Source organism: Rhinatrema bivittatum, chromosome 4 (assembly GCF_901001135.1).
Source record: "Rhinatrema bivittatum chromosome 4, aRhiBiv1.1, whole genome shotgun sequence".
In the NCBI taxonomy this organism is placed as follows: domain Eukaryota; kingdom Metazoa; phylum Chordata; class Amphibia; order Gymnophiona; family Rhinatrematidae; genus Rhinatrema; species Rhinatrema bivittatum.
Window position 1 is genome coordinate 244,071,429 of NC_042618.1, and position 13,617 is coordinate 244,085,045.

The window sequence follows — 13,617 nt, forward strand, 5'->3', positions numbered from 1 at the left end:
GGCATGCAGTTAGAGGAAATATACTTACCCACTGAATTTTTCACTTGAAGTTATTAGAGATGTTCTTGGAAAATATTTATAGAAATAGGCCGTGAAGATGGCGTCAGCTCAGAAGCCGCGAAGAGACATGCCGGCGGCGGCTCCTGCTGCCGCGGGTTGCAAATTGCAGAAGCAGCCTCCTGCTGCGATGGAGGGATCCTGGCGGTGCTAGGCCGCGAAACAGCGATCGGGGGTGGTGGCAGCGGCTAAAGGTAAGTGATGGCCTGCTCGCGGGATAGGCTCCGCAAGCAGGATCGTAACACATTAAGCCGGCTAACTCAGAAGTTAAACAGCTAAATTAATATTTGGGAACTTATCCAGCTAAATTCTAGCCAGCTAACTTAGGGGCATTCCATGAGCATAACTGGGAGGAGTTGAATTAGCTGGTTAAGTTAGCTGGCTAACTCCGATATTCAGAGTTAGCCAGACGACTTAGCCAGCTAAGTCTGGTTGGGCTAAAGAGCTGTCCTAAAGTTCACCAACTGCAGGTAAATTAACCCTTTCCACACTACTGGACTGACCTGATGGTTGGGATGGTAGTAGGCCCAAGCCCAGGTTTATGGAAACTCCTGAAGAATTAGAAACTTCCTCCATCATGGCAACTATGGGCTGTTCTACTGATCGTTGCAGATGAAAGTCCATTGGACCCCTGATGGAAAGATTCACTGGAGATGAAGTCTGAGGTTCAATTTTCTTTTTCTTTCTCATTAATCGGATTAAGAAACCTTCCACCAAACTTGATAAAGGGGCACAACACTTTGGCTTCTGCCCCCAGTGGGGCAGGTCTTATGAGGCAAGGGATAATGGAGTTAGCAGCTCATCTCAAAGGGAGGGGTCCAGCACTGGCATCTGAGAGAATGCACCGAGATGATTTACTGCCTTCTCCTTCTCCAGCAGGACTCAGGAGCTAAGCCTCCTCATGGTTACCTCCACCTGTGTGCCACTGGGGCAGATCTTATATGGTCAGGGGGAAGGGTGCCACTTGATGACATCAGCGGCTCAGCTTGAAGGGAGGGGTCCAGCTCTGGTGTCTCACAGCTGAGAGAAGGCACCAAGATGATGTACGGCCTTCTTCTTCTCCAACAGGGCTCAAGTAATAGGCCACCTTATGGTTACCCCTCTCCCAATTTGTTATCTTTTAAAAATAAATTATTTTGAATTTGAGTCAAGCTATTTATTACTTGTATTTCAGAATTTTATCATTGATTATTTTTTCTACAGCCAAATCTTATGTCTCTTACTTCTCTCTTCTACCTCTAGGCTAACTACTGCAGTTGTTAATAATCACAATACAGAGAAGACGTTTTGCTTTATGTGTGACTGTTTTTGGAGGATGAGTGAGGGAAAGAGGTTATTCACTTTGGCCTCATGACTGTTCAAAAGCTTTCCCTTTCCTGTTTCACCCTTGAGGGGTTACATTAAACATAGCACATAATTCAACCTTATAGTAAGGCCTAAGCTGCCTTAAATGTCTATGGACAGTCTAAACCTCATACAGATCCTAGAAAGGTCTCTAGAATAAAAAAGATTGAACTTCTGTTTTCATCAGATCATGAACAGATACTTAAATTATTATTTTTGGTATAGAAATAAGCTGTTAATAGGCTATTGTATATGGGTTTTCCCCAGATTTTTCTACAGTGACTTTAAATTGAAGGAGGCAATTTCTTGTAAATGCTCCAGGAACTTACTGATCTTGGCACAGAATGTTTTCTGAGACATTCCTGTACATGCCTAATAAAAAATAGTAGTGATGTATTTTTTAATGCAATACAACTAAGGAGTTTTCTTAATAGCAGAGTTTCTGTAAGGGAGATGGTGGAGAACAATGTAACCTCTTGAAATTGGCATTCATCTTAATGTTGTAGTGCTGGAAACAAGCTATCTTTTCTTTATTTCTTTTTTGTTTTCGACTCCTTAATATATTGTCGAATTCCCTCTTTTGTGAGGGCTCTATTTATTTATTCTATAGGAAGATACGTGATATTGCTCCCCCCCCCCCCCCCTTTTGGTTGAGAAAAATTGGATTACCTTAATATTATTGAGCCTGGTGCCCAGGGCTTGAGAAATCCTGAGCACCAAGTTCCTATGGTATCTAGAAATGTCCCTATGACCCCCTGGGATTTTTGTTTATCCTTCCTCACTGCTGTCATAAAGCTGTTTCTTCTGGCCTGCACTGCATGGCTCTCAGTGACTTTGAACCACTGTCTCGCAAGGCCTGCATGGAGTTCAGATACTGTGTGACTCACACTCACTGTACTCATTTTCTCAGTTCTTCTTCCTACAGCACTGCTACCAGAGAAGATGCTGTTCCAGTGCCCTGAGGAATACTAGCCCAGCCGGGCTCCATCTTCTACTCACTACCGTCACCTCTGATGGCTTCATAAACTGTCTAATAAAAGATATAATCTGTGTTTGTGTGTTCGGAGCTGAGCCTGACCTGTGGCCCCTCATGGGACTTCCCCCCATGGGCATGGTCAGCTGCTACAGTGTCCAAGGGTCCACCCAAACCCTACAGTCACCCATTGTGAGTACTTTACTACGGACGTCAACGATACCAAGCCTTACTGAGATTCTCTATGGTGTACCCCATACCTCGGGCAACTACTGTATCTTCCTCAGTAGGAGTCGCTCCTGTCTGGTCTGCGCTGCAGGTTATTGCCACACCATCTACAGGAGCTACCACAGAGTCCTGCACCTCAGAGTACTTCATCTTCACCGCAGTACAGATATCCTCGGCTTACCCCGCTTTGCGGGCCACTACCGGATCTGCACATCTGAGGTAATTGCATACCCCGCTCTGTGGGCCATTACCGGATCTTCACATTGGAGATATCACCTTGGATATACCCCTCTGCTCTGAACTGTACTTATCTACACTTCCCGCTCCGCGGGCTTTACTTTTCCTTCCTTCATAATAAAGTCTCTACCTTACAGCTGTGTCCTACGCCACTGAGACCACGCCTACTGACGGTGAGGCTCACAGGGCTCCTCCCTGTGGGCTGAGACACCTCTCACCTCGGCCCAGGGTTCACATTCTTACAAAACTATAACAGAGTATTGTGTGCAATTGTGTTCATTGTATCTCAAAAAAGATATAGCAGAACCAGAACAGGTACAGAGAATGGTGACCAAAATGATAAAAGGGATGGAACAATTTCCCTATGAGGAAAGAAGTTAGGGCTCTTCAGCTTGGAGAAAAGACAACCGAGGGGAGATATGATAGAGAACTATAAAATAATGAGCAGAATGGAATGGGTGAACACAAATCTGTTGTTTATTATTTCCAAAAGTAGAAAGACTAGGAGATATGCAATGAAGTTATAAAATATAACTTTTAAAACAAATAGGAGAAATATTTTTTTACTCAACTCATAATTAAGCTCTGGCAGTCATTGCCAGAGGATGTGGTGAAAGCTATTAGTGTAGCTGGGTTTAAAAAAGGTTTGGACAAGTTCTTGGAGGAAAAGTCTATAAAGCATTATTAAGGTGGACCTAGGGAAATTCACTGCTTGTCCCTGGGATAAACAGCATGGAATCTATTTACCTTTCAGGATCCTGCCAAGTACTTGTAACCTGGCTTGGCCACTGATGGAAACAGGATACTGGGCTTGATGGACCTTAGGTACGACCCAGTTTGGCAAGTATTATGTTCTTATAACCTAACAATGCTTTTCTACATGGCCAAATTTATGAACATTATGAACATATGCACGTATTTTTAGTTGGATGAAAATCCATTAGGCAAATATAGCCAATCTGTAGGGGTAATTTTCAAAAGTCATTTACCTGTGTAAAGTCCACTTACGTGGGTAAATCCTATGGACAATTCAATGGCAAAAATTGTAGCAATTTTCAAAGGCCCACTTACATGGGTAAAGTGCATTTACACGTGTATAACCCAATTTTAAGCATGTAAAATGCTTTTTAAAATCAGGCCCTGTAGGTATAACTCCTTTTTTTTATGTGTGTAGGTCCTAAGAGCCTGATTTACTAAGGCTTTTCTCCTAATCTGTGTCTATGGGAAACATGCTTAGTAAATGAGGCCCTAGGCTTGGAAAATACACACTTTATCTCCCATTGACTCAGGTACCAATTTCGATTTTAAACTCTTTGGAACAGGGACTCATTGTACCTGTATGCTATTTGTTATATAGCATCCTGTGTCTTACGACACCGCATAAATGCTGAATTAAGTTCTGCAGAGACGCAACACATACATTTCCTCCGACAGCAGTATTAAACCTCATGCACACAAGCTCAAAAGACAGAGACACGAGTAGCTGATATGTAGCATATATGGTGGAGATTGAACAGTGGCATAGAAACAAAACAAAAATCATATATACAATACCCGTGACATGTTAGGCAGACAGAGAGCACATGAAAGCAAAACTTCCAGTCATTGAAACCTACCATGGAAAAAAAACCAAAGACACCATGTGAAGGACTATACTCATACAGGTGAATTTTCAAAGGAGTTACGCATGGAAATGTAACATACTTTGGTAGCAATTTTCAAAAACCATTTACCTGCATAAGTGCACTTCACATGGGTAAAACGTATGGACAATTCAATGGTAGTAATTTTCAAAAGCCCACTTGCAAGGGTAAAATGCATTTACATATGTAAAATCAAGTTTTAAGCGTGCAAATGCTTTTGAAAATCAGGCCCATAACGCATCTCTAAAGGAGACAAAATGGGATTGGGGGTTGACTCCATGTGGGAATTTGATCTATTTGGGTTGATGTATATAAAATTGCTGCTGAGCAGACTAGATAGGCCTTTTTTAAATCTTTATCTTCCTGGCCTATACCAATCCTGGGGGCTCGTCTCCGATCAGTAGGGCACCAGGGAATCATAATATTCTCATCTGCTAGATTCCCTGCATAGTGCCTGTCTGAGACAAGGACCATGATGGCCACTGAGCTTATCAGGCTGATAAACACAAAAAGAAAACACCCTTTAACATACAGCCTAACAAAATGCACAGGTAAGCCTCATTCCACTATTATTGCTCCATCTTGCTCTCCTAACACACAATGGAAACATCAACAATGTGTGAAAACCCAAACACTCATACTCAAGTTATGAACATACAAAATATTATCTTTTATCACAGCTGGGAGGTGGACCCTCCAGGGCTTGTCCCAGATGTGCAGGAACAGCGGTTTAGAACAATGAGAGTATGGTTTGTGGCCATTCTAGCTAACAGATTGGCAATGGGCAGCAACAAGTGATCCCTGTGTTTTCATAGTTTGTTATTATCTGTTCATGTCAGGTTCCTAGCTGGTTCAACATCGGATTTATTCTTAAACAGCAGAGTTAACACCGACAGTACATTATCTTTAAATCCTTGAACAAACTATACTCTCTTGCAGAGCGCATAGCCAAGACATTCCTCAGTCCCTAATAAAATATAAGAACATAAGAAATGCCTTACTGGGTCAGACCAAGGATCCATCAAGCCCAGTATCCTGTTTTCAATAGTGGCCAATCCAAGTCACATGTACCTGGCAAATACCCAAACATTAGATCACAAGCTACTATTGCTTATTAATTACCGTAATAGCAGTTTATGGATTTAATTTCTAGGAACTTATCCAAACCTTTTTTAAACCCAGTAACACTAACTGCTGAAACCACATCCCCTGGCAATGAATTCCAGAGTTTAACTATGCGCTAAGTGAAAAAGAATTTTGTTCAATTTTTTTTATAGTCCAGATGCTACAAAGCAGAATCAATCTTATGTTCTTATACTCTTATGTTAAATACACACAAAGGCGGATGGGCCAAAAGGTGGAGGCCCCGCACACAACAATTGGTCGGCTGACCATGGTGCACTCAGAACAATATAACCTACGTATCATGCTCATCTATGTTAGCAGTACCCAGTACAGGTTGCTGTCCCTTCACAGATACTTTGTCCAATGGTACTCTGTGAATGCCAAGTATGTAAATATGGATGAACGTGCTCATTGTCAGCTTACTGTAACCGCTTCTCAGTAATTTATACTCCCTCCTCCACAAACAGTAAGTATAGCTCCATTCCGGAAACACCTCGGGCACAGCCATTTTTCACATTACCTTAATGGCAGATTGACTAAAGGGCCACAGAATGGTTAAACATACTGTACAGGGCAGCTTGGCACAATGCCAACATGTTAAGGACATCCTCAAGCATGAGAATAGTTTGTGAATAACGGCTATTAATCAAGTTTACTTAGGGGATAGCCATTGATATTAATTGTATCAGTGGCATGGGATCTTCTTAGTGTTTGGGCACTTGCCAGGTTCTTGTGACCTGGTTTGGCCTCTGTTGGAAACAGGATGCTGGGCTTGATGGACCCTTGATCTGACCCAGCATGGCAATTTCTTATGTTCTTAATTCTCATTACTCACAACAAATCCAGTTCCAAGATCAAGTTAACCAGATTCCACCTGCCGAGGGTAAGGAGATGGAACTTGTAGCCTCGACGCCGACCGGTGCTTCAGGATCTTTACATCTTGGGCCCTTTGGTGAGTCTTTTTCTTTTCCACCTAAGCCAGCAGCCATCATGCCCGAGGCGATTTGGAACTTAATGGTAGACTTTGGCCGCTCCCAGAAGGATTGTAATGCAAAAAAAAAAATCTTCTTCCTACTAAAGTTGATACCAAGGGGAAAAATTAAGACTTACAACCAGATGAGATTAAATCCAAAATTTCAGCCTCTGAGATTGCTATTGTGAATATTCAGGCCTTTAATTCAACAATTGTCAAAGATTGGAATACCTTGAGAATTACACCAGGCACCTGCATCTTCATTTCCTGAATTTTCCAAAGGTAATGAGGGAGAATCCCTACTCTTATCTTGAGAAATTATTTCCTTCAAATTCTTCACTGTGAGCCTGACAAAGTTCCTTCAATAAATAAAATGATTTTCCTTGCAACTGCTAATGAAGTGGATCCTTCTCAGATGCCATTAGTTCAACAGCCTGATGTTTTTGAAAATTTGACAGATTTTTTGGAAGACTCTAATGCAGAGGTTATTGAACATTCCGCTCTTCTTGTTTCCTTTAAATCAGAGCAGGAATTAAGTGAGGTCATGAAAAGATATTTTAGAAATATCTTCTCTCTTTTTTTTGGTCAGATGATCCGTATTTTCCCAGATTTTTCTCGTTCTACGCAAAAGAGTGGAAAGACTTCTTAGCTCTCAGGTCTCAAGCTGTATCTTTAGGATGTAAATTCGTCTTAAGACACCCATGTAAATGTGTAATCAGATTGCGTAATGATTGTTTTGAAGGTTTCCTTCCGGAGCAACTTAAGTCCTTTATTAATTCCAGGAGTGGTTTGTCTTCAACTCCTGGCACTTAGATGGCCTGCATTTTGATCCTATAGTTAAATAATACTGCTGAATTCACAGCAAGCCAATTTCTAGATAGTTCATTTCCTTTTTTTTTTCCTGCTCCTTTCTTTATCTACTGTTATCCTGTGGAAAGATTAGGTGTTGTATGTAAAAATGTTTTTACTTGAATTTTGTTTTCTCTTTATTGATTGATTCTTTTTTATGTAAATAAGGTGTATTCTTGCTTTATTTGATGAAAATAATAAATCTAAAGTTTAGGGAAAAAAAAAAAAAAAAAAGCTGTTCCAGAGCTGCAGATGCAGCATTTCAAGGCCTCCAGCCACTGCTGGAAGCCAGAGTGGGCCAAAGCGCATGTTGTGTTTCAAGTCCCATCCCCCACCACTGAAAGCGCTCACCTTCCAGTGCCACCTGTGCCATGTTTCAAGGCCTGCCTCCTCACCCCTCCCAGCAGCCAAGGTACCTGCTGTCTAATGCTGTGAATGCATTTCAAGCAGGCCCTTGTTCCCCAGAAGCACTTTCTGGCAGGCTCCCTGGCCCTGCATAAAAGCAGAAGTGCTGTGTAGCAGAGCAAGGGAGCCTCAGTAAGCATGCTGCCAAAGGAGAGAGAAGAAACCTGGAGTCATCACCAGTAAGGATGAATGATATTGCAGTATGTGTGTGTGTGTGGAGGGGGGTGTGTGGGTAGGGGGTGTGTGGGTAGGGGGTGTGTGGGTAGGGGGTGTGTGGGTAGGGGGGAATGAGGTTGGTAGGGAGGGAGATTCTCAGTGGGGTGGGAGGAGAGAGAGAGGGGAATGTTAAGCAGGGGATGAGGGTGGAGATAAGGGGGCCGCTGCGTGGGTAGGTGGGAGAATCTGATAATGTTGTTTTATTATCTTGGCTTCTGTCCAGCAACATAAACTCTGATATTTACCTGGAAAAATAATGTCAATGTTTTTAACTGATTTTTCTCCTGTTTTTATTCTTATCATAATAAACCCTTATAAAATCCCGGGAGAAAAGCAGAACAATAAAAACCAAAAATTAAGGTCTCTAATTACAAGCAATGGTAACATAGAAGTGTTATGGTCCCCATCTCCATCCTGTGAATGATAATGAGACAAGCTGCTAACTCCCCCCACCCAAAGAGATAATCACCTCCCCCATCCAAAATTAATCCCCCCAAACAATGATTATCCCCAGCAGATCATCCCTACTTGCAAAGCCCACCTCCACTATGGAAGCACCACCTAGCTGAACTCCAACCGCACTCTGCACCTGAATGCCAAAAAAGAACATCCCTCCACATACGAGGGGGCAAGCGTGAGTCTCAGGTCAGCCAATTCCATTTTGAATTTCGGTGCTATGGGGCGGGGATCTCTCCTGCCCTGGGGACCCTTTACTTGAGGTAAGGAGGAGGGACCAGTGGAGAAATCTGCTGAGTGGAAGTAGTTGTTGGGGGTGGTGTCTCAGTTTAGGGTGCTTGGATGATAACCAGTTTGGATGAGGAGTGGAGGTTTGCATACTCAGGGCTATTTGCCTCATTCTAAATTGTGGACCATAGGGAGGGGGAGTTGCTGTAGGTGTCGCCATTGGTAGATGCATCGGCTGATTTCCCCCCCTGCATGAGACCACCAATGCCCTGTGATTTAGTTAAATTTCTAAGGGTTAACATGGATCACGAGATTTATTGTGATCCACGTTAAGCCATTTTAATATAAATGAACTGCATGCATATGCATGCGACACACCTCATTAATATCTTCTGTACATTGCTCCACATTTTCCACATTATTAGTAATGAGGAATTGCACTCCCATTAATGAATTATTTATGTGCGCTGAGTACCAGATTCAGAGTTTAACACAAGTTGACGAACTTTAGCAAATATGCCTCTCAATGGGCCTGATTCATCAAGGTATTTTCTTGTAGATACAGAATAGGAGGAAGCCTTACTGAATCAGGCAATATACTTGTTATGTATACGGTGCTGCAGTTACAGCTGGACTATCTCTCCCCTTCCCTTCCTCTACCCCTGCTCAGCTTGCCTGCTTCCCTCCTCTCCACTTACTCACCCCCTTCCCCTACCCTTTCTCTCAGTCTCTTCACCTCCCCGATTCCTTCAGCTCTCTCACTATTTCTTCCTCTCTTCTTTGCTTCCGCCCACCTCATCCCTTGCTGACCATACCTCAACTCCTATCCTTGCCTCCCTTCTGTAGCTCTCAGTGCCACAAAGCTCAGCTGGGTCTATGTGGCACAGGAAGCCAGTTCTGCTGTCTCAGTCCTGGCTAATTTAATTTCCCTATGCATGTGACCACCAGTGCCCTGTGGCACTCAGTTAAGTCATATGGCACACAAAGGGAAATATGGAGGGTGGTGTAAGCAATTTCTGGGGAGGTGGGAGGGGAAAGAGAGAGAAAGCAAAAGTGACAGTACCAGGAAAAGGAGTGATCACTGTGGTACCAGGAAAGGGCAAGCAAAGGCACCATGTGGAAGGGAGGAGGGAATGAGAGTGGCAGCCTATAGGGATGGGAAAAAAAAGGAAAGAGGTAACACTGGATGGAGGGAGAAGAAAAAGTGGCAAAGGAGAGTTGGAAAAGAGCTCAGCAAGACTGGATTAAAGTGGGGATGAGCGGGGAGAGGGAAAAGATAGCAGCAGCAGCAGCAGCAGCACCAGGTGAGTTGGGAAGAAACTGCAACCTTAGGTGAGTGGAGGAGGCAGGAGCGGCTGCTGCAAGAACTTAACACCAGTGGAACCATAAAAAGCCAAACTGAGTTACAAGGTTGCATTTGTCATCAAGGAAGTGCTTGCCACGTGATGATGACTGCTTTGTTTTTCACATACTTCTCTCTGTGTGTTAGTGGCAAGGTGGGAAGAATTCGCTATACGTTCTGCAAATATGCTATGAAAGCACCTGTTTTAATTGCATAACACATTCTCAGGAAAATGGAGGCAGATCTCCCCCTAGAGTAAAATAATAGGATTCTCCATCTATTTAGAAAAGACACATATACGTTACAAACAGAAAAGGTTAGCCCTAAAAAAAAAAAGAAAAGAAAGAAATGCTGGAAACGGAGGCACCCCTCATCAAATGCTTCATTCATACGGCTTGCACCTGCACGACAGTTCCACCTTCTTCTAAGAAGCAATGCATGCAGAACCTACCATTTGTGAGGAGACAGCAGCTCCTGCTGCACTGCTGGGCTGTGCTCTCCGGATACAGCCTGAGCACCTGGGCTCCCCTCCTTTGGGATTCCTGCAGGTCGAGCAGCAGCCCGGGGAAGCGCCGGATCCAGCAGTTCTGGTAGAAAGTGGTGGGGGGACAGAGGGGCTCGGATCTCCAGAGCAAACTTATCAGGGCTGCCAGGAACAACAACATTTCCTCTGCTCGTGACCGGTGTGGGACGTCGTCCTGCGAGCCCTTCCAAAGAAGGATCATCCCGGGAGCAGAGCTGCTGGATCGGGATCGTGCTGGATACAGTGCCAGGTAAGAATTGTTGCTAAAGTGAAACGACCTAGCCAGCTGCTCCCATGCCCTTGCTGCTGGGAAGCTGAACCTGCTGCATATTGATTTCGTTCAAGTTCGGCCCCAGGGAAAAGACACAAAAACTCAGAGACTCTTTCATTAGATTTACCTTCCTCCCTGCTAAGTGACCCTCCCACCTGTCCACACTGCCTCCAGCCAATCACAAAAACCTTGACCCCCAATGCCTCCTGGAAAAACTCCCAACTTTGGTTTCTATATTTTGAAAAAAAAAACCAAACCCAACAAAAACCCAACAACAAACTACTAAATTAGATTCTAAAAGATTTCCCTACCTCCAGATTTCTCTGGGAAAGTAAGTCAATTGTGAATGTCATTTGAGAATCAGATACACACAAGCTCTGAGGGGAGACCTTTGCAGGTCTGGGTTTCCCAATAGGCAGGCTTGGCCCATGCCTAGGGTGACCTAGTTTTGGAGGCAGCAAAGTTCCTGCCCTGCTGACTTCGAAACTTGCCCACCCAGACCCATGAGTCTTTACCTCCCGCACTCCACAGACTTCAGGGCACAAGGCTCCACTGTTTTAAGAAGACAGTGAAGTGTGGGGACAAACAAGCGGATGCAGTAATCTGGACATTAAGAAACTGTGCACTGGTTTTCAGGGCACATTTTTAATGCCCATATACATTTTTTTTAAAGCTATGCTAATGCATCGGGAGTTTAAAAAAGCACGATCTGTGGTAAAATGTAACTTGGTAAAGTGGGGGGGTGGGGGAAGCATCCCTGAGAAGCCACTGTGAACTGTTGCCAGATAGCCGGATAAGTCAGTGTTTATCCAGATAAGTGGTGGCGGCTGCTGCTGCTTACCTGGATAATGTTCTGGTCTTTTTCACTTTATTTTTCACCTTTTTCTCCCCTTTTTTTTGTGTGCCAGCTCTGCCCCGAGGGTTGTTTATTTAATGATTTATTTATTTCTTCCAATGTCTGCTCCACTACTTCTTGAATGTTCAAAACAGATTACATAACACATACACAATTTTTAAAACAGAACAATAAAAACATAAAGAAACATAAAGAATAGTACAATGCACTAAACTACAAAGAAGCTGTTCATTTAAGAGGACGTTAACCAAACAGAAAATACCTGTGTGGATAGTCTTGCCTCTCATTGTTTCCTGAAGTGCAAATAGTCACACTAATCATGGAGAGTTAAAAGAGGCACTACTAAACCTTTTTTCCTTGTTTCTTGCAAGTGGTACTGACTTAAAGACGGAGTCATTAAAAGCGCTCGGGAAGATGACCTTAAAGCACGGAATGGTACATACCAATCCAGTCTTTCCTTTAGAAAAGAATTGTTGTGATGATGAATTGATTTGTGCACCAACGTCAATAGCTTAAACTGCACACAAGCAGAGATTCGAAGCCAATGCAAGTCTTTCATATATGGTGATATACTCATACCCCAATGCAGGCTGAATATTATACGCATAGATGCATTTGGGACTTACTGTAACACAAGTAGCAAATAATTTGCCATATCCATGTATAAGGTGGGTAGTAAGTACAGTCACCTGTACCACTGTCCTGAAATCCTCTGTTGACAAAATCACACATAATGGTCTAAGCATTTGCAGCATTTGTAGTTTCCAGCAGTAAGAAAGGAGTGCTGGACAAATGCAGTCTCTTTCCATCAGGGAGTACTGCTTAATGCCCTCATTTGCATGGGAGTTCTATGTGAAGGCACTTAGCAGTATTCCCTTTACGAACACACGTTTTCTGCATGCAAAACTCCTTGCTGCATCAGCAGTACGTTTTACACGCAGAAAATATGCATTTAAGTGAAGGCAGAAAGATGCAAACACTTCATTACCTGTGAGTGTAGGGCCGCAGGATTACTCAGTCTCTGCTCGTTTTCTTGTGATGGCAGTACCAGAGCTTTGATGTAAGGGGAAATCAGGAATGGCAACCCACATGGTAAGGGGGTGGGAGGTGGCAGATGGAACTGGTGGCCTTGCAGAGTAGCAGTAGTGAGGGCAAGAAATTTGTTACCCTCTCCTCCAGTATTTTGCTGCTCTAGGTACAAGCTTGGTGAGTCTACGCCTACAGGCTTGCAAGGATATAGGAAATATGGCTGTCACTAGAGTGTCAGCCTCTGACAGTGAACTAGTGGCATTTAGGGTTTTGAAAGAGGTGCCTCTTCAGTCCTTTGGCCAGCAAGCAGTACTGTCCTAATCTGAGCAGACCACCTGGGGAACAGTGGGATGGCAGAAACAACTAAGACAGAGCTTCCCAACCATGTCTTAGTGACCCTACAGCCATTGGGGTTTTCAGAATATTAACAATTTATTTATTTATTTATTTTATTATTTTCTATACCGGCTTTCACGACCAGAGGTTGCATCAAGTCGGTTTACATTTAACAAGTTGTGCATTGAACATAGAACTAGAGGTATTGAACTGGTGCGGAAAATAATAGTTACAATGAACGGGGAAGTTAACAACTGGGATAGGAGGAAAAAAAGAGAGAGGGACAGGAATATTTACATAGTAAAAACGCATTTACAGTTAATATTTACATAGTATGCTATAATGGATCTGTGTCTCGAGGACGTCGAGGGCTAAATGAAATCAAAGAAGTGGTAGACTATTGGTGAGGAGGGGTTTTCACTAGGATGAGGGAAGAGGAAGGTTGGGGGCGACAATAAGTGGTTGAAAGGGAACCTGGATCAATCAGAACTCTGGTAGGCTTTTTTGAAAAGCCAGGTTTTTAGTC

The 13,617-nt window shown here is 43.3% G+C and overlaps 1 protein-coding gene across 1 annotated transcript in view; it reads right to left on the reverse strand.

The window, feature by feature from the left end:
* The window catches only part of MANSC4 (MANSC domain containing 4), a 55,843-nt gene extending 44,896 nt beyond the window's left edge, over positions 1 to 10,947 (reverse strand). The window contains exon 1 of the mRNA XM_029599985.1: positions 10,528 to 10,947. Within this exon, the coding sequence (XP_029455845.1) occupies positions 10,528 to 10,801 (274 nt within the window). The 5' untranslated portion in view covers positions 10,802 to 10,947. The remainder of the gene's footprint in view (positions 1 to 10,527) is intronic.
* Between the last annotated feature and the right edge of the window lie 2,670 nt (positions 10,948 to 13,617).